Source organism: Antechinus flavipes, chromosome 2 (genome assembly GCF_016432865.1).
Source record: "Antechinus flavipes isolate AdamAnt ecotype Samford, QLD, Australia chromosome 2, AdamAnt_v2, whole genome shotgun sequence".
Taxonomy (NCBI): Eukaryota; Metazoa; Chordata; class Mammalia; order Dasyuromorphia; family Dasyuridae; genus Antechinus; species Antechinus flavipes.
In genome coordinates, this window is record NC_067399.1 from 113,628,460 (window position 1) to 113,654,498 (window position 26,039).

Genomic DNA, 26,039 nt, shown 5'->3' on the forward strand with positions numbered 1-26,039 from the left:
GCAGTAAAGACACACAAAGAAAGTGGAACATAGATGATGGTTTTAGCAAAGGAGACTAAGGAGTCAACAGACTGCTAGGAAGAAAACTAAGACAGTGGAGTCTGAGAACAGCCCAAAATTGGAAACAGATGAAGGCTCCAATTTTAAAAGAAAAGGAAAGAAAGTGAATTCTTCAAATTATGAACTGGTAAGCTTGACCTAGATTCTTGACAATAATTGTAGGATATAATTATTAAAAAGGATGTTTTGTGAGTTATTTAGAAAGAAAAGAGTTCTTTTTTAGGGAGGAGAGAGGGAATATCAGGGAAGTGACTTAAATATACTATGACTAAATTTCAGCAAAGCATTTGACCAAGATTTTTATAATGTAGAAAAGTTGGAAAGATGTTATTTGAGTATTCAACCAATTCAAAATTCATCTGACTATGATTAAACCTTATGAGTACTGATTAAAGGATTGATGAAAATCTAGGAGAGCTCTCTAATGGTATGGCCCTGTCTTTGGGTAAGTTTGGTTCAACATGTTTTATCAATGGCTTGAATGAAGACACAAAGAGAATACTTATAAAATCTAAAGATGACAGAATACTAGGTAAATGTAAGCTAAAATGCTGGACAACACAGAATCCAAAAAGAACTCAATAAGCTAGAATGATGGCCCAAATCTAATAAGATAAAATGTAATCAGGATAAATAAATGTAAAGTTCTATACTTGGGTTCAATGACTCAACTACATTAGTACAGGATGGCAGAAATATGGCCACATAATAGTGTGTGTGTGTGTGTGTGTGTGTGTGTGTGTGTGTGTGTGTGTGTGCATGCGCAAAATGGATTCAAATTTACAAGATGAGGAGCCATTCAACAATTGATAAATTGTCAAAGGAAATGAACAAACATGTTACAGAAAAAAAAAAAAAGTTCAAGCTCTCAATAGCCATATAGGGAAAAAATGCCCCAAATCACTAATAATTGGAGAAATAAAAATTAATACAATTTTGCACTTCATATTCATCAGATGAACAAAGTTGACAAAAAAAGAAAATGACAAGTGTTGAAGGAGCAATGAGAAAATAAGTATTTTAATGCACTACTGGTTAAAGCTATGAACTTGTGTAAGCATTTTGGAAAGCAATTTGGAACTATGACCAAGCTATTATAAATGCATAACCTTTGATCCAGCTATATCACTATTAAATCTCTACTCCAGGGAGATCAAAGAAAGAGGAAAAAGAGCCACATGTACAAAAATACAGCAGTGTTTTTTATGGTAGCAAACAAATGGAAACTGAGGAGATGTCTTTTGACTGGGCAATGACTAAATAAGAATATTAAAGTGATGGAATACTGTAAGAGGTGATGAAAGTGATGGTTTCAGAGAAATCTGGTAAGACTTAGATGAACTGATATAGCGTGTCATGAGTAAAACCAGGAGAACGATTGATACAAAAAAAGTAATACTGAAAGGACTATCAATCGTGAAATATTTCCTGTGATCATCAAAATGACCAATCACTATTCTAGAGTGCTAATGATGAAACAGGCTACTAAGCTCCTGATTAGAGAGGTAATAAACTCAGAATACAGGCTGAGGAATATATTTAAAACAGAATGTAGAGATTTTTGAAGGCAGTCTCACTCATGACAGCAACTAAGATCACATCCTAATTTCTGTATAAGTAGATTGAAGGCAATAATTTGTTAGCCATTAGTTTTCTTTTATTTAAGAATAAAGTGCAGACCCACTTGGATTTTGAACCTGATCAATAAGTTTTAAGTTACATATTTTAAGTGGTATAAAACTCATAGACTTCAAATCTTTTTTTCCCTCTTTTTGAAAGTTTTGTGCATTAATTAATTAATTAGCTTTTTTAAAACAGAATTTAGTTCCAGTGTTAAATTTTATATATTTCTATCAACACAATAAATAATGTATCTAAATAGAACAACTGTTAACAATTTGTCAAAGTACAATCAATATTATGAATAGCCAATATACTTACATAAGCTCTACGCCTCCTGGTGTAAGAGAAGATATTTGCTCTTTACTGGAGGAAGAATCAGTAGTACATTCTGGTTCGGATACCGAATCACTGCTGCAGGGCTCACTGCTCGGAGATGCATTTCTTTGAGAGGTAGTGTCAGTTATTCCAGGTGGTAGCTCACCCTCACTAAATGCATCACTTATAAACATACCTTCATGGGTTAAATATGCCACCTCTGTATCTACTGAACTGTCTTTTGTGGCATTCTTCTGTTCTGAAGTTTCTTCCAATTCCCTAGTCCTTTGATTTTTGTCAAGGACTGAGAGGACAACACTTCGAACAATATTTAACGTTGCCTATAATTAACACATAAAATAGATTTTAAAGGTTTTTTCAAAATTCTGTATTCTTACATTCTAAAGCAATGAATGTTTTTCTGCCCTCACCAGATGGAAAATTAATTTTTTTACATTTGCTCCTCTAATTTTAAAACACAATGAAGATGTTCACCTTTAGAAAAGAATTATTCAGTAGAAATAAAAACAATAAAATTTAAGAAATTCTTTACTTCCAATAATTATACTAAGTCACTTCAGTATTGATGTGAGGAAATCATCAGTTTTGTCCAATTTTTATATGCAGACTATTTGGAGATACTCTAAATTAATTTATTCATTTCACCAGCATTTTAAAAGTAACTACCAGTTACAAAGCAGCATACTAGTTCATGGTAGAGAAAAGTTTATATAAAAATCATTAAGCCACAGTCTCTGCCTTCATGTATCTAACAATCTAGCTGTATTAAACTTATATAAATATGCAATACTACATAAATAAACTGTAAAACAGGATATGAGAACATAATTATGTTGTTATGGTGTTATGAATAAAGTATACTCGGCAATATCATTTTTGAGCTGGGCTATAACCAAGAAAGGCTATTTCAGAACCAGTGTTGAGAAAAAGTATAATAATGCTCCTAAGCAGCAATTTACCATCAAACTGGAGTGTACAAAAAGGACAATGACAGCTTGAAAGCCAGGAATATAGCTTCTCCAGGGCTTCTGAGGCATTGATAAAGAGCTTCTTGGCCTTTGTTTGGTGGACAATAAGAAACCACTGGAGGGTTTTGAGCATAAGTGATACAATTGAGAAGCAAGCATATAAGGTTATTTTATAAGAGCTATGATTTCACTAATGAGAAATTTCCTTCACTAATAGGGATAACAATTTCTCCACATTTTATGAGCTGTTGTGGCCAAAAAATTCATCTCCTGGTATTCAGCCTTCTAGTGGAACACCTTTCCTTGTTTAGATTGGATGGTCCTCAGACAACACAAACACACAAGTCCCATACTTAGAATCAAACCCAAACTCCTTTAGCCTCTACAGATCTATCAAGCTACTGGCACAGGGTAGCCACAATGGAGAGAGAAAGTCATGGGGTATGTCTCTAGTAGAATCATAAGGAAAATAAAACTGGCAGAGATGTGAAAGTTATAGTGCAGGGGATGGAAACCCATAGGGAAACAAAATAGTGAGGAAGCTACTGTTGTCATTTTAGAAAAGTATTATTATAAGGAAGAAAGCAGAGAAAGGACAGATAAGAGAGAGAGATTTTCAAGGTAAAATTCACAGGACTTTGTAACTGATTAAATATGAAAGGTTATTTAAGAAGAATTTAAGACAATATCTAAGTTTTGAGCTTGGTAAATAGCGTGGTATGAATATATAGAAATAGGGAAATCAGAGAATTCTATATTGAAGAAAAGACACTAAATTCTGCTTCAGACATGATGAATTTGAATTGCTCTCAGAAAAAGGGAGGTCAGTGAAGAAGACAACTAGAGAGAAAGGAGGATAAGAGAAGAAATAGAGTGTAGTATCAAGGAATCCAGGAAAGAAGTATCTAGGAAGAAGGGGTGTTAAAACACAAACACTGCAAACAAGACATAGAGGATGACAAGAAAAGCTCATGTGAATTAATCATTACATGATCACTAAACATCTTTGAGGGAGCAATTTCACTAGAATAATAGGATCTGAAGCCAGAGTTCAAAAATAAGTGAGGTGTTAAGAAAATAGAGATATCAGGTCTTTTCTCAGTTTTTAGTGAAGTAGAGAGAAATGGGATGATATCAAATACTTTGATGGAAATTTTTCTAAGAGTGATTAAACAGATTGATGCAGAATGAAGAAAAGCATATTATAATATAATATACAATAACTAAAATTGTAAATGAAGACAATAAAAGGCAATGAAATTTAGGCTGAACTGGACAGTGTTGGGATCAAATTGTTGAAGTCAAAATGTTGTGTGTATTTTTTTTTTCTATATTAATCCATATTATACTACTCTTTTCTTCATTCTGCTTCACAGTTTAAGAGAAATACTCTTGGCTAAAATCACTTTTGAGTAGGGAAAATGTGTTGGGGAACTGATTGTATCAAAAAAAGATACATTAAATTATTTAAAAATAAAATTAATTTCACACTTTCCTATCTTTTTATATAGAGCAAACTGAAGAGTTTGAGTGTTCTTCATTTTTCAGTTGGAGCTGAACCATTTTTTCATTCTACCATGGTAGACAATGAATATGCTTTTTGATTTCTGAACTACAATAGCTAGCAAATTTTTTAATGTATTACACTGATATCTTTAGGGACCACTAATATATAGTTGTTTTCTCACTCTATCATCTTACTTCCTCAAAAAAAGTACCTATACTTATGCTTGCAAGCATTACATTTATTTACTGTGACTAATCATATCTTTCCAAAAGTGCTTTACCTCATTTCATGACATAAGGACTTCTCCTTGTGCAATTCGGTCTCAAAGGCAAACTCCTAAGCCTGAGTATCTATTAGTCAACTGTCATTGCTTTTCCCCCACTATCTATTCAAATTGCTGTTGCCTAGACTTACAAAAATTATTCTCTCTTCTAGTCTCTCCTCATCCATGTAAACGTACATTTCATGTACATCTCAGCTTTAATGGGAAAGAGAATGGCCTTTTATCAACACCACTGTAACTAATTAATAAACTTATTTCCATCTGTTAACAACTCAAGCAATCACGTTATATAAAGCATAATTTTCTTGGCATATTTTAAATTTCAACTCAAATATTCTTTGTTTATCATCAAAGAAGTTTTCTCTCTCTTCTCTGTCTCCCTACCTTATATGAGCTGGGGATGCAAACAGCAGCCTGACCCAATACTCCTGTTTTTTCCTCCCAGGGCCAGTTCACCTCTCCTTAGGGAGTCAGATGGGTCTCCACTGTGAGGAGCTCATCATATTGATGTCAAGCCTATTATGAACACCAGATCATCCTGAACTTGTAAAAGCCATGAGTCTAAGTCTTCCTCAGTAACAAGATTACAAATGTCTGCCGACTTGCCTATCTACTACAATATTTTATCATTACAAAATGAGACATCTATGAAAACCAAAGAGTATTAGAAAATCAGGGCCAGAAAATAAAGCACTTCCATATATGAAGAGAATCCCAGGCTGGGAGTCAGCATAGCCTTTCCTATTCCAAACCTCCATGTGACATGTGGACATGTGACAATAGGGAGAATCATTTAACCTCTCTTAGTCTCATCTTACTGATGTGTAAAATGGCTGACAATGCCACTTGGGCTATATGCCTCACTGAGTTAATAGTGCAATGTTTGTAAAGCACTTTGTACACCTTAAAATACCATATAAATGTTAGCTATTCTTCTTAAGTATTCATTTCAGCATATACAAATCTTGAAACAATTTAACATGAAAAACGTTACAAAAGTATAACCTGTGTGTATTAACAAATATGCATGTTGAATATTTAAGTCTCTATAAAAGTTTAAAAAATAATTCCTTATTTCAATGCTTCAAAAATTTATAATGCCTTCAGTGCAGGTAGTTATTCTCCCCACTAAAGCAGATTACTATCCTTCTACCCTCTAGAGATAGTTTTCATGAGTTACTGTGATTAAAAACCAAAAACAGATCACCACCTATAATCAGTCTTCTAGTGTTAAGTCTTTCTAAACATGCTTAAGACAATTTTCAAATAACAAATGTAAGTTTATTGCCTAACTTCCTATCTTGGCAGACCCTTGAGAATTGTTGGCTAAGTCTTCAATAACTTAAAGTCACTTCCATACCACGATTAGGGAGTTAGTAGCGAAGTTTGATTCAATGGTATATTAAGTACCTGAAGAGCTAACAAGTAAAGGTTTTCAGAATACATTGATAATTACATATGCCTTACCTTAACCCTCTGTAGGAAGACCGTAAACTTAGAGAAAATATCCTTTAAGAGATCAAACCACTGAGGAAAATTCATCAATCTCATCTGATCTGCAAGTCTGCAAAAACACAAACCAATTTAGGGAATGGTAATTTTTTTCCTTTCACTTAAAAAAATTGTTTGGGTTTTTTTTTTTTTTTGTTACTTTTTGTTTATTCCTCATCTTCATTTCTAAATATGTCTTTCCCTCCCTCATTCAACTAGCCATCCTTTATAACAATAATTTAACGAGAAAAAAAGTCTAGCAATATAAAATACAATGATCCAGTCTAATAGTAAATTTAATTCTCTACACCCATAAAGAAATGCATATTTTTTCATTTCTTCTTTAGGATCATGAGTATAATTACATGGAATTCAGTTTTGTGATTTTCATTTTTTTACATTTATTACATTTTATGTTATTCTCCTAGTTTTGCTCATTTTACTCTATATCAGTTCACATATGTGTCAAAAGCTTTCCTGAATTCTTCAGTTATCAGTTTTGAGGAAATGATTAGAACAAACTATGATATATTTCTTACATTTATATTCCACAATTTGTTTAACCATTTCCTAATCACTGGGCATCTATTTTGTCTCAAATTTTTTGATATCACAATAAGTGCCATTGTGAATATTTTGAAGTATATAGAACCTTTTAGTCTTGTTTTGTTTTGTTTTGTTTATGTCTAGTAGTGGCATCTCTGGGTCAAAAGTTGTCAAATTTGCTCACTTTTTAAGCATAATTACAAATTATGCAATTTCCAGAATAGTTAGGCCAATTCTGCATAGTCCCACCAACAATGTATTATGTCTGTTTCCCAGAATCCTTCTCCATCTGTCATTTCTTTTAAAAATTTCAAAGTTGTGATTTTTCCATTCTTTTGTTATTTATGATTTGGAACAATCAGAAAGTTAAGCGTTTACAACTCTTTCAAGAATTTTGTTAATATCCTTTTACTATCCTATGGAAAAAGACTCTTGATCTTATACATGATCCCCCTAGGCCATGCAAATTTGACAAATAGATTTCCTCAATGCCATCCAATAAAAAGAAACTGCTGGTGAGGATTCTCTTCTCCCTTGTTTTCCCTTTGTCAATCCTTTGACTCTAATTCATCCAGACCCATTATGTTCAAACAAGAAGAGTAAAATGGCCATTCACACTGCTTTGATGAATGATGTCACCAATTTTCTAGAGACATTGGAGTCACAAGGCCTTTCAGTTTTCCTGCTCTAGTATACCAACATGATGTTTTATATTTGGGTTGCACATCCCAGACTCATAGGCACTGCCATATGATCTGCTGATTTATGGACTTTGCCATGTTTCCTGAAGTGAATTTTCGTTTAGGTAATATTCCCCAATTAAAAATTTCCATAAGAAACAGAAACTAATTCATTTGTTCTATTTTTAGTTCCAGGCATTACAATAAGCATTTACAGAATCTAAAACTATATGAGCAAATGAGGAACTTCATAAAATTAGGATTACTCATTTGCTTTAATGGGACAGCTACATGGTGCATGGATAAAGCACTGGGCTTGGGATCAGGAAGACTCATTTTGTAATGCTGGAGAAACTGAGGCAAGATAGAAATTAGAGAATTTTTAACAATTTTATTTGAAAGGAAGAGATTTACTGGGACCAAATGGATCCATGGTTTGGTACCAGGGCTGAATGAGACTATTGTCTCTAAGAATCCAGCACCCAGCAGCCAATTCAAGTTCTTAATGACTTATTTATACACAGTAGCTAAACAAAGGCAGGGGGGTGGAGTCCAAACTCTGGTGAGGGGGAATCTCCAGGCAGGAACCATCAATTCTGTTCTGACAGGTTAGGGGGTAGAACCATAAATTCTTATTAACTGGAAAGTAAGAAAGTGTCTGGCTAAAGACAGAATGTCTGGATTCCCCTTTTTTGAGTTCACACATTGACAATTTATAACCTCTGAGTTATACCAGTCTTAATGCACCAGAGTTGGAGTTGCAATTAAGGGGACTGAGGTAGAACAATTAGGGAAACTGAGGCAGGACCAATTAGGGAAACTGAGGCAGAACAATAAAAGAGAACTGTGGTACAACAATCTTAGTGAATTCAAATCTGGTCTCAGACACTTACCAGTGACCCTAGACAAGTCATTTAGCCCTGTTTGCCTGAGTTTCCTTGGCTGTAAAATGAGTTGGAGAAGGAAATGACAAACTACTACAGTATCTTAGCCAAGGAAAATCCCTAAAGGGATCACAAATAATGGATTGGTCTACAGTTCTTTTTCATTACTGCATGCTTCCTTGCTTTAGGTATAGTGGCAAGAACTACGAAAACTAGAAAGAAATTTAGCCAAAATTAGATTTATATCAACATCTTATAAGCTCAGAATGATATGCAGCTTGGAAGGTTATGCCATAAAAAATAGAGGAGCATGAATGAAAAAACATTTATTTCATGCTTATTGTAATGCCATTCACTGGGACTAAAAAATTTCAGTTAGTTAACAAAAATATATGTGCTGTTTTAAGATCACAAAGAGTCAAATATTATTGAAAGGACTCAATAACACCAACAACAAAAAAAACTTACTCTAAGACTTTTGACTTTAAATAAGTTCCTATGTAGCTTCAAAATTTATTCAATTAAATCCAATATATGTGTAAATATTCATTATATGCATAAAGAATTGTGGCCACAAAGCCAAACTAAAAACTGGGTGTGGGGGGGAGGGTGGTGAAACACATATACTTAAGCAGAAAATGATTAAAAGTATAAAAGTTAAGTACACGGTATTTTTAAAAAGTTCATAACTAAACAAAAAATAAGACATAACAGTGGCATTACAGATTCCAGGAAGGAAGAATGATAAAAGGCTTGTTGAAAGTCAAAGGACCTGAGACAGACAAGACAGATTTTGTTCTCACTAAATATATACAAATAATTAAAATACAAAGGATAACATAAGTACTAACAAGAAGTCCAGGCAATATGTTCTAAGGAATTTCAGTTAGAAAAGTTCATTTTCATTTGGAAAGAAGGATATAACAAAAGATTCATAAAGAGCTTTCTTGATGAAACTTCAAGAGATGGGAGAAAAATCCTTTTCAGATTAGGATTACCAAATCAAAGGCTGAGAAACAAGAAGAACAAGATATAAGTGGGCATTGTCCAATTTGGCTGAGAACTAGATCACAAAAACAGAAACTGTATGAGGTTAAGGCTGAAAGAATAGCTTGAAACCCACATGGAAAGCTCATGAGTAGGAAAGTACCATGACCATAGTGTGTTAGGAAGAAGCCTCCAGGAGCAGTATGGCAACAAAGACTGTCAAGACAGAAAGATCATTTAAGTACATTTAAGTACAATGATAAGAAATAATGGAGGACCTGCTTGAAGTGGTATTAGTTGGAGTGAAAAGGATCTTTTCTAAATGTGGATAAAACTGAATGAAAAGATGGAAGAATGAAAAATAAATACTGGGAAAAAATATTTGGTAACTCAGGGTCATCTCAACACTATTCAGTGATACAGAATTAAAAAGTATGATTTCATAACTACATGGCAGATCTGAGAAGTTAACCTTAATAGATTTTCTTACTGTTCTGATAATTTCACAAATATTACTTTAACTGCCTATGAGTTATAGTTTTTATCACTTGCACTTAAGGTATTTAATATCCCCATCCCATCCCCAAATCTACATTTATACTTACTTTACAACAACTTCTGTGTCTATTTCTTCTATTTGTGAAACTGTATTAATCACACACTGAAAAATTTAAGAAAAAAAGATATTTGCTTATTTGTCCCTATGGAATATAACTCATTTTTACTGTATAGTGCACAACACTTTATTCATTGGCATATGAAAATATAAGTAATCTTCTGAACATCTTATTCACAGTTAATAAAAATTATTTAGAGTAAAACTGCTTTAAAATGTCCAAGATTTTTAAAACCTAAAGTTACATAGTAGTTTTATCACACTATTAAAATTGGTGAAAGAATTCAAGGAAACACAAAATAATCATAAGTATTAAAATATGGCTAAAAAACTTTTTAAAAAAATTCTTTCATAATACCCTGATTGTAGTAAATGAAGTACTTAATTTAAAAGTTTATCTTTAGAATGGAAGTTTTAGATACTCAGTACTACAGATATCCTGCCAGATTTTACTTATAATGCCACAACCTCTGCACTGTACCACTGTACCACTAACATCTGTATGGAGATTTCCCAATCCTCAAAATACAAACATAATCTGGAAAAAATTCTGTATACACATTGATAAGAATATGGAATTTTTTTTTAAGTAAAGATATTTCACACAATTTAAAGTATAAAAACAACTGTGAAATTTTGTTCCCTTTAAATAAGAACCCTTTATCTACATCTACATGTTCAATTCACTGACAGTGAGTTAATCTTTCAGTAATGTTTTGTACATTTCACAAAATTTAAACTCAGTCTTGGAGAATTAGACTTAATCCAAGTTAAAAAAACAAAACAAAGAACAGCAATGATAAGCAAATTAAGCATTCAATCATCCAAATTCATACACAGTTCATTTCATACATTAAAAAAAAATCTCTCAAAGAAAAATGTGTCATTACCTGTTTAATGATATTTTTTGCTGTGATAATCATCTCTTCACCATAAATTTCTAAAAAATTGAGTTTTCTTTGTTTTAAAAGTCCAAATATAAGTGATACTAGTCTTTCCTATTAAAAGAAGGATGTTAATAATTTATATTTCAAAATATCCAATGGACAAAATTACCAACTCATTCAAAGTTAGTAATATTCATTAGCATGGATCTGACTATATGGAAACCAAATCTCTAGATAACAAATGATATTCCCTGATACTCAGTAAAAAAAAGAAAACAAGTCTTAGCAATTTTGTCTTGTATTTTTTGAATGAATACCTTAACACAGATGAGTCCTACTGTACCAAAACAGTTCAACTGAGGCAAAATAAAGTATGGCTATTTTTAAGAATGGCTCTAAAATGCAAGAAAAATCACAAATCCCATGGAACAGCTTCAGTCTTTCTCTGATGTCCGAACTGGACATCCCAATCCATTGGATATGGATTTATCTGTCTTGTCTTTTCTGTTTTTTTTTTTTTTATCACGTATTACATTTTAAATACTTAACACAACACTTTTGTGTCATATACAATGACAAGAGGTACAAAAGTACCTCATTTGCCTGATAGAATCAGAGAAAGTATTTCACACAAGAGATTTTCCCAAATAAAAAATGAAAAACTCCGCCCACCACAAAAAAAATAAGGGAAACACTTTTTAAAAGTTAATAATTTGGGAAGAAAATCTAACTAAAACATGGTATTCTATGAATAATACACTAGGTCTAGAGTCAAGAAGATCTGAGTTCAAATATGAACTTAAGACATTTAAAAGCTGTTTGCTCCAGGGCAAGTAAGTTAAGTAATTTCTATTTGCCTCAATTTCTTCAACTGTAAAATGTGAATAATAGCAGTACCTACCTTTCAGGGTTGCTGTGAGGATCAAATGAAATAAATTTGAAAAATGCTTAGCACAGAGCCTAGTACACAGCAGGAACTATATAAATATTTATTCATTCTTTACTTAACTTAAACAAAGCACACTGTACCTAATTTAACGGAACAGTAATTATGTATATAAATTCAGTATCACCCTCAAGGACTAGTAAGTTGTTCTAATGCTAAATAGTCCTATTCTAACTGGTCACATTATCTCTCACTTTCTGTTTTTTTTCTTTTCATTTTCACTCTTCCATGTTCTGCTATCACCTTTTGTTGCTCTCTGTATATATGTCTCTTCTAACTTACTATTTCTACTTTGTAATAGACTAAGAAAACCACCAACTAAACTTAGAACCATCTTAAAGAAGAGTAAAGACTTTGTGTGAAGGACTAAAGGACTCTCTTTTGATTAATAAATGAATTCTGAGATATCTAGGGATGACTGGCAAGGTCTTTTTTCTCCCCTGGACCTTTTACTGTTCTTACTGATATTCCAAACAGTGAAGGCTGTAGGACTAATACTTTGTACTAAGAACCAAATCAAATAAGGTATGTAAAGATCTAAATAACTATAATAACTTTATGACTATAAAGTATTACAATTATTATTAAATGAGATGTTTATAAATATGCCTGAGTCTATACAAAAAGAATTGTTATTAGTAAGGAAATAATAACTAGATAATCCCTTGTATTTATAAACTATTTTTCATTTCAAGCAATTTGATCCTCATAATCTATAAAGATTATCAGAAGCTATCTGATATAGTAAAAAGACAAGGAACATCAATATCAGAATCATTTAGATTCAACTGCCAGCTCTGACTCATACTAGATATGTTTCCTATGAAAAAGTTCCTTTGCTTCTCAGTATTTTAGGAAATTCTTTAAGGCTATAAAGTATTTAACAGCTGATGGTCTGCATCCATGGTTTCCTTATCAGGAGCTTTTATACCAAAAGAATTACAGATCTGGTCAAAAAAGAACTTATAAAAATAGATGACAACATTTCTCCAATTTTACAAATAAAGGAACATAATTAGAGAGGTTAAATGATCTGCCTGAGGTCATATAACTAGTCGATAACAAAATTGAAATTATAATCTACTAGTTTATGATTTTGATACAGTAAAAAAAATTAAGCACAGGTAACAAAATTTTCGCTTGACTTAATTTGGAAGATTTGTGTTAAAAGCAATATAACTGTTAATGAATAAAGACTATTTTTCTTCTATAATTTAAAATACATACCTCTTCTAAAATTTGACAGTCATCTTCCAGTGGTCTATTTAAATCACTATGAGAATAAGTAGAAAATTCTGCAATCATCATTTTATCTATCAATTTTTCTAATTCACAAAGTTGTGATCCTAGGTGCCTATTAAAAAAACAACAACAACACAAATATTATCTAAATATTTATTAAAATCTAAAAATGCATTTTTAGTCCAAGACCTAGAAACAATAAGCAAAACCTTCTCAACAAATATTTAATTTTGCAAGCTATTTAATTCTGCAAACAAGTAAAAAAAAAAAATGAGGTGCCTATTATGTATAAGGCACTATATGCTAGGCACTGGAGATTGAAAAAGAAGGTGTTTTACATATTACCATGGAGGAAGGGAAGACACATGTGCATAGATGAATAAATACAAAGCAATTAAAAAGTAGAAACATTACCAACTGGGAACATCAGGAAAGGCTTTGCATAGAAGATGCCAAGTGGGATCAATTTTTGCAAGAAATTAAGAGTTAATAGGCATGGAAAGCTTGAGGCAAAGTCAAAATTGAGAAATGAAAAAGCAAATCAGGTCAGTGTCCAGAAACATCAAATATGTGACAAGGAATAATATTTTATTATTATTATTATTGCTTATAATCAGATTGTGGAAGCCTTTAATACCAAGCTGAAGAGTTTGTGATTTTACTCTAGAGAGAATACAGAAGTATGAAAGTCATTGAGTAATAAATGCCATGGTCAGAACACTACCTTAAGAAATATTAATTAGCAAGATATGTAGAAGATGGTGTAGAGCTGGGAAGTAAGAAGAACAATTAAAGAGCTCTGTTAAGAGTAATGTAGGGTGAGGTAACTAGGACATACCTCAGGGTGGTGATCAGAAAGAGACAATTATGGGGGGCAAGGTAGAAGTAGTCAAAGCTGATTCCAAAGTTGTAAACTTGGCTGACTGAAAAAAGACAGAACAAAATGTCTGGAGAAAGAATGAATTTAGGAGGAATAAAAATGAGTGATATTTTAGAGACATCTAGTTTGAGATACCAAATAGCCATCAAAATGGAAATGTCCAGTAGGAAGCTTGAAATAAAAGAATGAAGAAAAGAAAAATAATTAAGGAGGTAATTTCCTAGAAGGAAATAGGATCAAGAGCACCAAAAGAGGTAAGAATATGGAGTTGAGCACTTGGCTAGCTGGAAGTTTTTCCCCTTACCCCTCTCTACCCCCACAAAAAAGGAAATATAGAGGAAGAGGCCATTTAGGAGGGAAGATGAATTCTGTTCTGGATATGTTAAGTCTGAGATAATATATAAAACATACATGATGAATCATCATGAATATACACCATGAATCAATGAACATTTATTAAGTGTCTACTATGTGCCACCACTTTGGTTAATATTGAGGATATAAAGATAAAAATGATGGTCCTTTTTCTCAATAAAGCTTATAAAGGAAAGGGAGCAATATGCCTACATATAAGTAGATACACCACTTATATATGTGTACTTATGTGTAGATGTGTATAAACATATACATATACACACTCTATATCCAATATACACTGGATTCAAAGGAAATGTATAGTAGCAGCTAAAAGGTTCAAGAAGAGATAGTGTAGAGATAGGAGAATTAAAATATAAAACAGTTAAGTAAGTGATAAGAGATGAATGATAATTTAGGAGAATTAAAATATAAAACAGTTAAGTAAGTGATAAGAGATGAATGATAATTTAGGAGAAGAGACTAGGGAAAAAACTGACAGAACATGTCACAAAAGAAAGGGAAAAGAATATATCTGTAAAGAGATGATAATCAAGTGTCAAAAACAGAGAGGTCACAAAGTAGGATGAGAAATGAGAAAAAGTTATCATATTTCTCAGTTAATATAATCTGACCATACTAAATCCCTTTTCACAATTTCCCTTTCAGTGAAGGAAGAATACACAGGATATCCTTATCTGGCTTATTAATGATTTATATATAATATTTAAAAAGTACTTGGAATCTGTTTACATTCAATTATCACATATGAAAAAGTTCCATTTCCCTTTGTCCTCTTAAATATGAAACCAAGCTAACCCTAAAAAGAAGGCTACAGTTCTGAGCTATTGACCTGCTACTTGGGTATCTGGAAAAGTGGATCAATAGATATATTCCCTATTGTATCTGTGTATTTTTTCCTACTATCAATAAATTTTTTTCTTGCAATTTTATCAGAGTTATTGCCCTGCAGTGGAGCTTAATGCAATTTAGCAACTTTTCTGAAGAGGCAAAAAAATATTCTGGGAGCACTGGGAGGTTAAGAGACTTGACCATAAGTACAAGCTAGTCTGTAGGGGGCAGAAGTACAGCTCCTTCCTGCCCTAAGGCTGGCCCACAGCTAATCTAACAGTAAGCACCAGAATGTGGACCAGTATATCTGTGTCTTAAGATCCCAAACTGGATTAACTCTGGTAACCTTGGAAGAAAAGATGTCAGATCAAAATGAAACTTCTTGGACACAGATCAGAATGACTAAGGAATTTCTGAAAGGTATAGGGAAAGAATTAGTGAATAATTAGAGACTAAAGACAAAAGGATAAAACTGAGGAGGCAAAACTTCTGAAACAACTGAAAGAAATGTGTCCCTTACAGCAGATGTAATTTTTTCTTTTTTCCTGGCCATGGAAGTAAGTGAAGTTGTATTTTAGAAAACTTCAGGCCTCCTGCTTAATAAACTGAGATGATTTTATTTCTTTTCCTGAATAACATATTCATCTTGAAGCATACTACTTCCCATTAATAAATGTTTGAAATGTGGAGAATGTGATTGCACCATCAATAAATCACATAAATGATCTGTTAAGATTCATTTCCAATTAATGGCAAAAAAAAAAAAAAAGAAAGAAAGAAAAGGAAAGAAAAAAGGGAGGGAGGGAAAGTAAGAGAAAGGAAGGAAGGAAGAAAAAGGAAGAGGGAGAAAGGAAGGAAAGATGAATTAGTCAGATTTATAATAATAATGTTCCCTGCAGCATGTAGGGGGAAAATATAATAAAATGATGTTTTGCTTTACACTCATTAAAAGATACTGCTATTTTTATACATAAACTTGTAAACCCAATTATTCCATTTCTATATCATTATATTCTGAAAATCCATTTCTGCTGAGAGACTTGCAGCCTTCAATCTAACATTTTTGGAAGAAAAAAGGTTTGAAATAACCTAGAAAAACCTAATTAAATAAAGTCAATCAATCAGTAAAAATTCATTAAGATCTCTGTGGCAAAAACATCATACAAACTCTGGAGATAATTTTTAAAAAGTAAAAACAGCCTCTGTCCTCAAGTAGTTTACCTTCTAATGGAGGAGACAATATAAAAAAATTGATAAATATAAGATATATACAGCACAGATGGAGGACAGCCTTGCAGAGGAAGGTACTAGTAGCTAAGAAGATGAAGAAAAGCCTTCTGCATAGAAGGTGGTATCTGAATTTAATCTTGAAGAAATCTCAGATTTTAAATAAAAAAGTGTTGAGGGGAGAGAAGCACAAAGTATAGCCACTGTAAGGATATGCAGGTGGTAGATAAAAGTATCAAGTCTGAGAAACTACAAGTGGTCCAGTGAATGTGGACCTCAAAGTATGTGGAAGGAGGGGAGTAAGTGCATGCCCTCATCATCACATGTTGTGAGTACTGACATAACCTTCACCACTACATGTTAACCTGAAATAACCTTCTAGTTGTTCTCTGTGTCTCATCTCTCCCCAGTCTAGTCCATCAACTGCCTAAGTTATCTTTTTAAAGGGCTATGTCACACATACAGCCCTCAACAAACCCTAATGGATCTCTATTACTTTCAGAATCAAGTGTAAATTGTCTAAGTCCTTTAGAAACTGGTCCTTTCCTCCTTTCCAGTGTTCTGCTTTACTCCCTTCAATATATACTCCAATCCATGAAATAATGGCCTTCATTCTAATGCTTACTTACAACCTTCCACCTCCAAACTCCAGGCCTTTTCACTGGTTGTCTCCATGAATGGAATGCTCTCCCTGCTTACCTCTATCTCTCAGCTTTCCTAAAGACTCAACTCAAATCTCGCCTGCTGCAAGAAGCTTTCCATCCCACCTTCTTGTGCTTTATCTCTGAAATTACCTCCCATTCGTATTGTGTGTATGTGTGTGTGCGCGCGCGTGTGCTTGTGTGTGTGTAGACTTACTTGGGATGAGCAATAATTTTTATATGATTTTATTTTGTCAAAGAAATAGTTATGCATGTGTACTTCTATTACTACTAGATAAATTCAGAATATATGACCATTGACCATATGAAATTGGACTGAGGTGGTTTCTGCACATTTAGCTAGTTTTTTATCAGCTAAATGATAGATTTTACGCCTACATCTCATTACTCCCTTTTGCTGTGTATGTGTTTTTCCCAACTGTGATTTTTAACAAGGGATATTATTTCAAAGATATGTAAAAAATCTATACCTCTTAAAGAGCACATATCAATGACAATTACAAATAAAGTACTTATTAGTGTGAGGAAGTCATGTTCCAAGCATCATTCTATAGCCCTCAAAAAATGGGATCTATCAAACTAAAGAGCAAAGGAAAGTAGTTGAGAATGAAAAACACCACCAAAAATTAACAAATTATTACTTCAAAACAGTCTAGCTGATACCTTGAAAACAAGGAAAAACCTTCAGGGAGAAGTGATAGCTAGTAGGGCTATTACTGATTCCTCTATAATGCCTCCCTGAAGTTTGGGGGGAAAAAAACCACTTGATAACCATTGCTATGAAGAAAACACATTTGTCATGGGAAAAATTATACAAAGAGTATAGTACTGAAGATTGGGGAAAGTTTTCTTATTTGCCCAAGACCCTCATTTCCACTAAGGAAGTGATAACTTTTACCTATTGATCGGTTGAGCAAATAGGATTTTTAAAGGGCTTTAACTTAACAAGTCACAGAAAATAATTGCATTCTTAAAGCCGTAAATAATCAACTACAAATACTGACTCATTCATTAACTTTTTCAATTAGTTTTTTGCCTTTATTCAAATGTCTCTATGATATACATGGACTTTTAACTTGCTACTACAACTACTATCATAACATTAAGAATTTGAAAACACGATTAATTACCAGGAAAAAACAAGCTCTCTCCACTTAATTATAAATATATTTCAAATGAACATTTTAACACACACCATGTATGAAACTATTTCTAATTTATTTAGTACATACCGAAAACTATGAATGCCCTGAAGTTCCTGCTGTAGAACTTCTTGGGTTGTTGCTATTAAGTCCAAGGCTCCAACATATTCAGAAGTGGATAACAACACCTGTACTGTAGGTTGAGTCTGGTGCACAGTGGCCATTAATTTCAGTTTATTGTACACTTTTACACAGTTATTTCTGGTAAGTGCCAGTCTTAAAATGTGGAGAGATCCTTCACACATTACTTTATCTATCTGTGCAATTTTATCTCGAAGCATTTTTACAGCCTTGGAAGTTTTCTTGAGGTAGTCCTGCAATTCGTGCTGAGAGGTCATTGCATGAAAAAATGCTTCTGAACGTAGAGAGATCTGATGAGCAATGTTTACTTCCACAATATCCAAATAATGGCTCAGCTTAAGAATGGAAGAAAAAAAAAATCATGTTGTGTTATAATCAATCAAGTACAAGTTTCTTAATATAAAAAATATGACAATCATGTGGGTAGATCTGTAAGAGCACTGGATCCTCAGGTAATCTCCTAAATGTAGTATTTTTTAATATGGATCTAAAAAAAGTTAGGAAAAGAAAAAGGAACTGTACTTCTACTTATTATCCATTAATATCTTGTTCCCACCATGCCACTGAAGATATATATTCCTTTCCCACTCACTAACAATCATTGCTAAATCTAAAGCCATTCTACTATATGACAAAACTGATCATTTCCTGCATTTGGATACTCTCTCCCACTTGGTTTCAGGAATATTATTCAAAACTAATTCTCCTCCTACTTCTCTTTTATTATCTACTTGGTTCTTTCTCCTCCTCTTCTTCCTCCAGTGTTTATACCTCCAAGATTTTGTCCTCTACTCTCACCTACCTATATTCTTCTTTAACAATCTCACCTCACCTCCATTCCCCCAAAAAAAGAAAGAAAGAAAGAAACTTCTAAGGGTAGGTAGGTGGCGCAGTGGATAGAGCTCCAGCCCTGAAATCAGAAAGACCTAAATTCAAATCTGGCCTCAAACATTTAATCCTAGCTATGTGACCCCAGGCAAGTCACTTAACTCTAATTGCCACAGGGGGAGGGGGAAAGAACCAATCTCACCCAATCACATACTTTTAATTATTACAAATATGAAGATGACTCCCAAATCTCTATCTCCAAACTATATCTCTCTATTAAACTAGTTTTAAATTTCTAACTTGCAATCAGAATCTCTGCTGATCTCAAAATGAATTCACCTGCCCATATCCAAAAGGTCTACCAACTGATTAGTGATATTACCTTCATCCAAATTACCTACAGTCATAAAGTTACAATTCTCACTGAGCTCCCCCATATCCAATTAGATGCCAAGTCACACTGTATCTCCCTTAGCAATATCACTTAAATCCATCACTTGATTTTCACTCTATTTCTGTCATCTTAGTTCAGATCCTCATTACTAGCTGCTGAATTTTTAAGAATGCTTGCTAATTAGTCTTCCCCTACCTTTTATCTTGTTCTTAATCTTACGGTCATTTGATCCTGTGGCATATACCACACTTGAATCGGACTGAATTACTAACCTCCGTCCAAAGTCATCCTTGCTACTTTCTCCTGCCTTTGAGGATTTGCACATTCTCCTCCCTAGGCCTACAACAACCTCTAACATGATTCTATTTTAAAAAAGGGGGGGGGGGGGAGGAAGGGGGGAAGGGAAGAGGAAGAGAGGATTAGGAATGGTTCTAAACTTGGGAAGCATTCTACAGAAATAGCCCTGTGACCTTGGAAATAATAGTTTCAATGGGATGAGGGGGAAAATGGGAAAGGCACAGGTAAGGATGATAAAAATTCTTTGTATCTAAAACATGGGAAGAGATATCAATCATGAAAAAGGAAAAGCAAATTAGAACTTTTTAGAACTTTTCACATTTAGAAATGTGAACCTGGGGGGAAAAGTACATATGTGAAGTTAACCAAGCAACAACATAGACAAGAAAGGCTGATAAATATTACAGATCATATAATGAAAACAAATAAGAAACAACAAAGGCAAATAGTTTTATCATCTATAAAACAAGGGTATTGGACTAGATGCCTTTTAAAAGGCCCTTTCAATTCTAGATCAATGCTTCTGTGATCTTGTTTTATATGTGATCAATAATTACATCACTTTTGGGAAGGAACAAGGAAAAGCATTGTTTATGTGAAGATTTGCTTTCCAAAGAAGGACTTAAAGCATATTTAAATCAAACTTCTTTTAATATGATTACTTCTTAAAGTAAAAAAATAAAATAAAATTTTATAATTTTAAATTATAATTTAAAATAAAATAAAATAAAAATAAAGGCTCAGTGGAGTGCCGGCCCTGAAGTCAGGACCTGAGTTCAAATCTGGCCTCAGACACTTAACACGTCTTACCTGTGTGACCCTGGGCAAGTCACTTAACCTCAGTTTCCTCAACAACAAGGGAAAAAACCAACCAACCAACCAAACAAAACCACCCAGAGGGTTGCAAATGAAATCATGTCTAGAAATTATTTTGCACATGTAAAAAACGCTGTATAAACATATAATAAAATAAATAATAAATAAAAATCCCTCCATTTAATCTTTTCATGTATTTTTTGCATCAGAGATTTAGGATGGGTGCTCTTATAAACTCCATGTTACAGATGAGGAAACTGAAGTGAAGTCGCTCCTCGAAGGTTACAGAGCTAACAAATGGACAAGGCATTCCATGGAACAGATCTTCAAGACTCTTCAGTTCAACATCCTATATATTATGCCATGTTTTATAAATTGCAATTCTTTATTAAAAGAACTTGATTAAATGCAGGTTTAATGAATTGAAAATTAGAGTGGTATTAAAATTTAGTTTTGAAGATATTTCACTGAAAGTGCTAAAATGTTTAAAGAATAGCAGCAGAGGGCACCCAAAAATTCACAAAAGACAAAATCTAAGAAAAGAGCCTATATATCCAAGGCTTGAGATGTCTATACATAAATGGACAGAGTATAGCTTCCAAAAGGAATAAAATAAGGTAAAGAGACACAAAACTATTCACTGAAATATGACTTATAACTAGAATATGGTTCTGGAAAGGTATGTCTTATTCAAAGGAAACAAGATAAGAGAGAGGGAAACATTTCCCCCACATACAATAACACTGCATATTAAGAAAATATAGTCATAGAGAAAGCAAGACATATGGTAAATATGTGGTCAAGGAAGAATAGAGGAAGAAACAGAAACAATATTGTCCTCTGAATGAAACTACAGGTCACCCAGATAAAAAAGAAGAAATAAAAAAAGAGTTCCGGCAATCCGAATAGAGATATGCTACATTAGTGATGGAAGCCTTCGATTACCTAGATATCTACTGCCAACTATAGAAAAACCTATCTCTTCACTTGCCTAAATAATTATTTCAACTTTCAAAATATGGAAGAACCATCAGGAAAAATTCCATTTGGATCCATTCTCCCTTATACAATTTGGTTGTTGGGCTGGAAATGAGGGGAATCTTGAGAAAAACTGACCATTCCAAATTAAAATGAGAAAGCAATTTTAGTTGAGTTTTGAAGCTGAAATAACAAAGGCAATGGATTAAGGATTAAGTGAAAGGAAATGGAGATAATAAAGACAGATGGCTTTTTCTAGAAGCTTGACTGTAAAAAGTTCAAAAAATATATAGGGTGAATATTTGAGGGAATGGCAGGGTTTTACAAAAGTTTTTAAAAGAATGAAGGAGACACAAACAAGTCTGAGGCAAGAGAAATATGAGGAAAGGCTGAAGATCAGAGGAGGGAAGATTAGGACAAGACAGGAAGCATTGGGATCAAGAGCACAAAGAGTTTTTCTTGCCAAGGAGAAGAACTATCTCATCATTAAAGACTCATAAAGAGAAAAAAGTAAAGGTAAAGTCAAAGGGTTTTGAGATACAGAAAGGGGAAGAGGGAGCTCTTGCAAATAGTCTCTATTTTCTCATTTTCTATGAGGAGGAAGCTGTTCTCATGCTCTTTTATATTTCTATCCCTTGGACAAAGGCATAAATGGCACACTTGTCAAAACCGCAAAAGACACAAAGTCATCACATTAAGTGGCAATTACCATCCATTAAGATTTTGACAAGCTAGAACAATGAGTAGAATCTAATAAGATGATATTAATAATGAGATATACAAAGTTTTGGAATAAAAAAAATTAGTTCTACAAATACATGATGGGGAAAATTCAGATGGAAGTTAATCTAAAAAAAATCTGGGAATTTCAGTGGATAGTAGTATAATACAAAAGGGAGAAATGGAAACCAAGAAAACTAAAGAAATTTTAGACTGAATTACAAGAGGTGCCATTTCCAGAATGAGAGAGATGACAATGCTGTTGTATTCTATTCTGGTCAAACCACATCTGAGAAATGCATTCAAGTCTAGGTTCAGTTTCATTTTAGAAAGAACACTGACAAGCTGGTGTTCATCCAGGAAAGCATAACCAAGACAGCAAAGGTTTTAATTTCATGCCATATAAGAATCCATTAAAAACAGTAGAAATGCTTAGTCTAGAGAAAACAAAAGTGAGGAGAAAACATGGTAGCTGTCCTATAAGTATTTAAAAGGCTCAAATACGGATAATATAATTACCATTATGTTTATACAGCGTTTTTTACATATGCAAAATAGTTTCTAGACATGATTTCATTTGCAACCCTCTGGGTGGTTTTGTTTGTTTGGTTGGTTGGTTTTTTCCCTTGTTGTTGAGGAAACTGAGGTTAAGTGACTTGCCCAGGGTCACACAGGTAAGACGTGTTAAGTGTCTGAGGCCAGATTTGAACTCAGGTCCTGACTTCAGGGCCGGCATTCCACTGAGCCATCTAGTTGCCCCCTTCTGGGTTTTTATTATTATCTCCACTTTACAGACAAGGAAATTGAGCCAGAAAAATGTTAAATGAGCCAACGGTCACATAGCTAATAAGTGCCATAGACAGGATTTAAACCCAGTTGTTTCCTCACTAACATATTTCCTATTATATAACGTGCTACCTCCCATAGCCTTATCATGCCTCACTTCAGTAAGCAGGAGTAAGAACAATTCATGTAAAATGCAACAGAGCAAACATAGGTTTGATGCAGGAAAAACTTCTCAAAGATTAAGAGTGAGAGGTGGACACTAGGGGTTTTCAAGCAAGGCTAACGATTTACTGCGTACATTCTATTGTTAAAGTATGAGGTGAACACCTAACACTCTATATACCAAGATACGGTCAAAATAGGTTCATGACTTAGATATAAAGAATGATACTATAAGAAAATTAGAAGAACAAAAGATAGTCTACCTCTCAGATCTGTGGAGAAGGAAGAAATTTATGGCCAAAGAACGAGTACATTATGGAAGGCAAAACAGATAATTTTGATTATGTTAAATTAAAAGGTTTTTGTACAAACCACTGGAAGACAAAATTAGAAGGAAAGCTGAAAACTGGAAAAAAATTTTTTACATTGAAGGGTTCTGATAAAGGCCTCATTTCTAAAATTTCTAAAATATATAGAGAATGACTCAAAATTATAAGAATACAAGCCATTCTCCAATTGATAAACGGTCAAAGGATACGAACAGTTTTCAAATATAGAAATTAAAACCATTTCTAGTCATATGAAAAAATGCTCTAAATCACATGATAAGAAAAATGTAAATTAAGGCAATTCTGAGGCACCACTATACTGTATTTCTTGAATTAGCTAAGATGACAGGAAAAGATAATGATGAATGTTGGAGGGGATGTGGGGACTACTGGGACACTAATACACTGTTGATGGAGTTGTGAACTGATCCAATCATTCTGGAGAGCAATTTGGAACTAGGCCCAAAGGGCTATCAGGCTGTGCATATCCTTTGATCTCTACTGGGTTTATATCCCAAAGAGATCAAAAAGGAGGGAAAGGGACCCACATTTGCAAAAATATTTATGGCAGCCTTTTTTGTAATGGCAAGAAACTGGAAATTGAGTGGATGGCCGTTAATTGGAGAATGGCTAAATAAATTGTGGTATATGAAAGTTATGGAATATTATTGTTCTGTAAGAAATGACCAGCAGGATGATTTCAGAAAGTCCTGGAGAGACTTACACAAACTGATGTTAAGTGAAGTGAATAGAATCAAAAGAACATGATACACAGCAACAATAAGATTATATGATAATCAACTCTGATGGCTGTGGCTTTTTTCAACAGTGAGGTGATTCAGTCCAATGATCTTGTGATGAAGAAAACCATCTGTACCCAGAGAGAAGACTTTGGGGACTGAGTATGGATCACAACATAGCATTTTCATTTTTTTTATTGTCTGCTTACATTTTGTTTTCTTTCTTATTTTTTTTCTTGTACAGCATGATAATTGTGGAAATATGTACAGAAATACTGCACATGTTTAATATATATTGGATTACTTGCCATCTAGGAAAGGGGTAGGAAGGAAAAGATGGAGAAAAAAATATCTGGAACACAAGATTTTGCAAGGGTGAGTGCATGTGTTTTGAAAATAAAAAGCTTTAGTTAAAAAAAAAGTATGAAGTAGGCTAAATTGCCCTTTAGATCCCTTCCAACTCAGATTCTGTGTTTTATCATTAAGCAGAGGAGAGTTACTAACAGCATAGTGGAGGGGCTTCTATTTATGGAGAAACAGGGTTTTGTACATATCAAGAGGTTACAAACTAAATTTGATGCTATTCTCTACAATGGACTATGGTTAGAAAATATGGAGATATTATAAAGGATTAACAACAGACCTAATCTTTCAGTTATACAACCAGGGAAATACTTTAAAAATCTCCTTGTACTCAGAGAATAGAAGAAATATAAAAATTATAAACACAGATAGTAGAATCTAGATCTAAACCAAAGATTAGAAAAGGAAAGAAGCGACAAAGGCTACAACAGGAAAGATTTTTACATCAAATAATCACCTTACTGAAATCTCTTTCTTCCTTCAAGATCCTGTTTAGGTTTTACCTCCTCCACATAGCCTCTGCTAATCCTCCCCATAGATATCATCAGTTAGATGTGATCTTTCCTTCTACTAAATATCTTAATTCTTTTGAGCTTCCTTACATTCACATATATTTCTTACATGTATCACTAGAACTATGTGCTTTCAGTTTATATTATCAGTGTTTTCCACATAGCAAACAATTAAATGTTCCCTGAATTGAGTCCTCCAATTCTAAAGGATATAGAGTGAGTATCGGTGTGACTCTGAAACATCACTTAATCTCTAGCCTCAGTTGCCTCATATGTAAAATGAGGAGTAGAACTAAATGGCCTCTCAAGTTCTTTGCTGCTCTAAATCTATGATTCTAGGTGAGAAGGGAAAAAAATTAACTTCCTTTATTGATCCAACTGTCTCGTTCATGTTAACATCATTTCAGTTACAAGTATATAGAATGCTTTCAATGAAAGAATAAATTCTTCCTTAGGGATCCCTTGGATCAGAGAGATTTTCTAGTCTTTTAATTAATTTTATTTTCAGTTTGTTCAAATTTTCTCATTTTCAATTCCAGATTTTAAAATTTTTAAATTAAAAAATACCCCCAAAATCAATAAAAAATTCAATATTTTATTTCAAACACAACTGAAATTTAATTACTAAAGTATTTGGCAAAACCAAATAAAGTCTAATCTCCATAAGCTAGAACACTTTAATGTTTTCTATTTCCTAATTATATATATCCCCTACACATTCCATTCTTGTTCACAACTAGTTTCTTAAATTTCTCAATGCTGAGACAATCCTGAACCTACTTAAAGACATATCTCTTTAG

The 26,039-nt window shown here is 33.3% G+C and overlaps 1 protein-coding gene across 1 annotated transcript in view; it reads right to left on the bottom strand.

Annotated features, from left to right (window-relative positions):
- VPS54 (VPS54 subunit of GARP complex) overlaps positions 1–26,039 on the bottom strand; it is a 76,483-nt gene that overhangs the window by 26,162 nt on the left and 24,282 nt on the right. Inside the window, exons 7-12 of the mRNA XM_051975378.1 lie at positions 18,264–18,649; positions 13,042–13,168; positions 10,872–10,979; positions 9,971–10,026; positions 6,245–6,341; positions 2,002–2,339 (exon numbers count right to left, since the gene is read on the bottom strand). Of these exons, the coding sequence (XP_051831338.1) occupies positions 2,002–2,339; positions 6,245–6,341; positions 9,971–10,026; positions 10,872–10,979; positions 13,042–13,168; positions 18,264–18,649 (1,112 nt within the window). The remainder of the gene's footprint in view (positions 1–2,001; positions 2,340–6,244; positions 6,342–9,970; positions 10,027–10,871; positions 10,980–13,041; positions 13,169–18,263; positions 18,650–26,039) is intronic.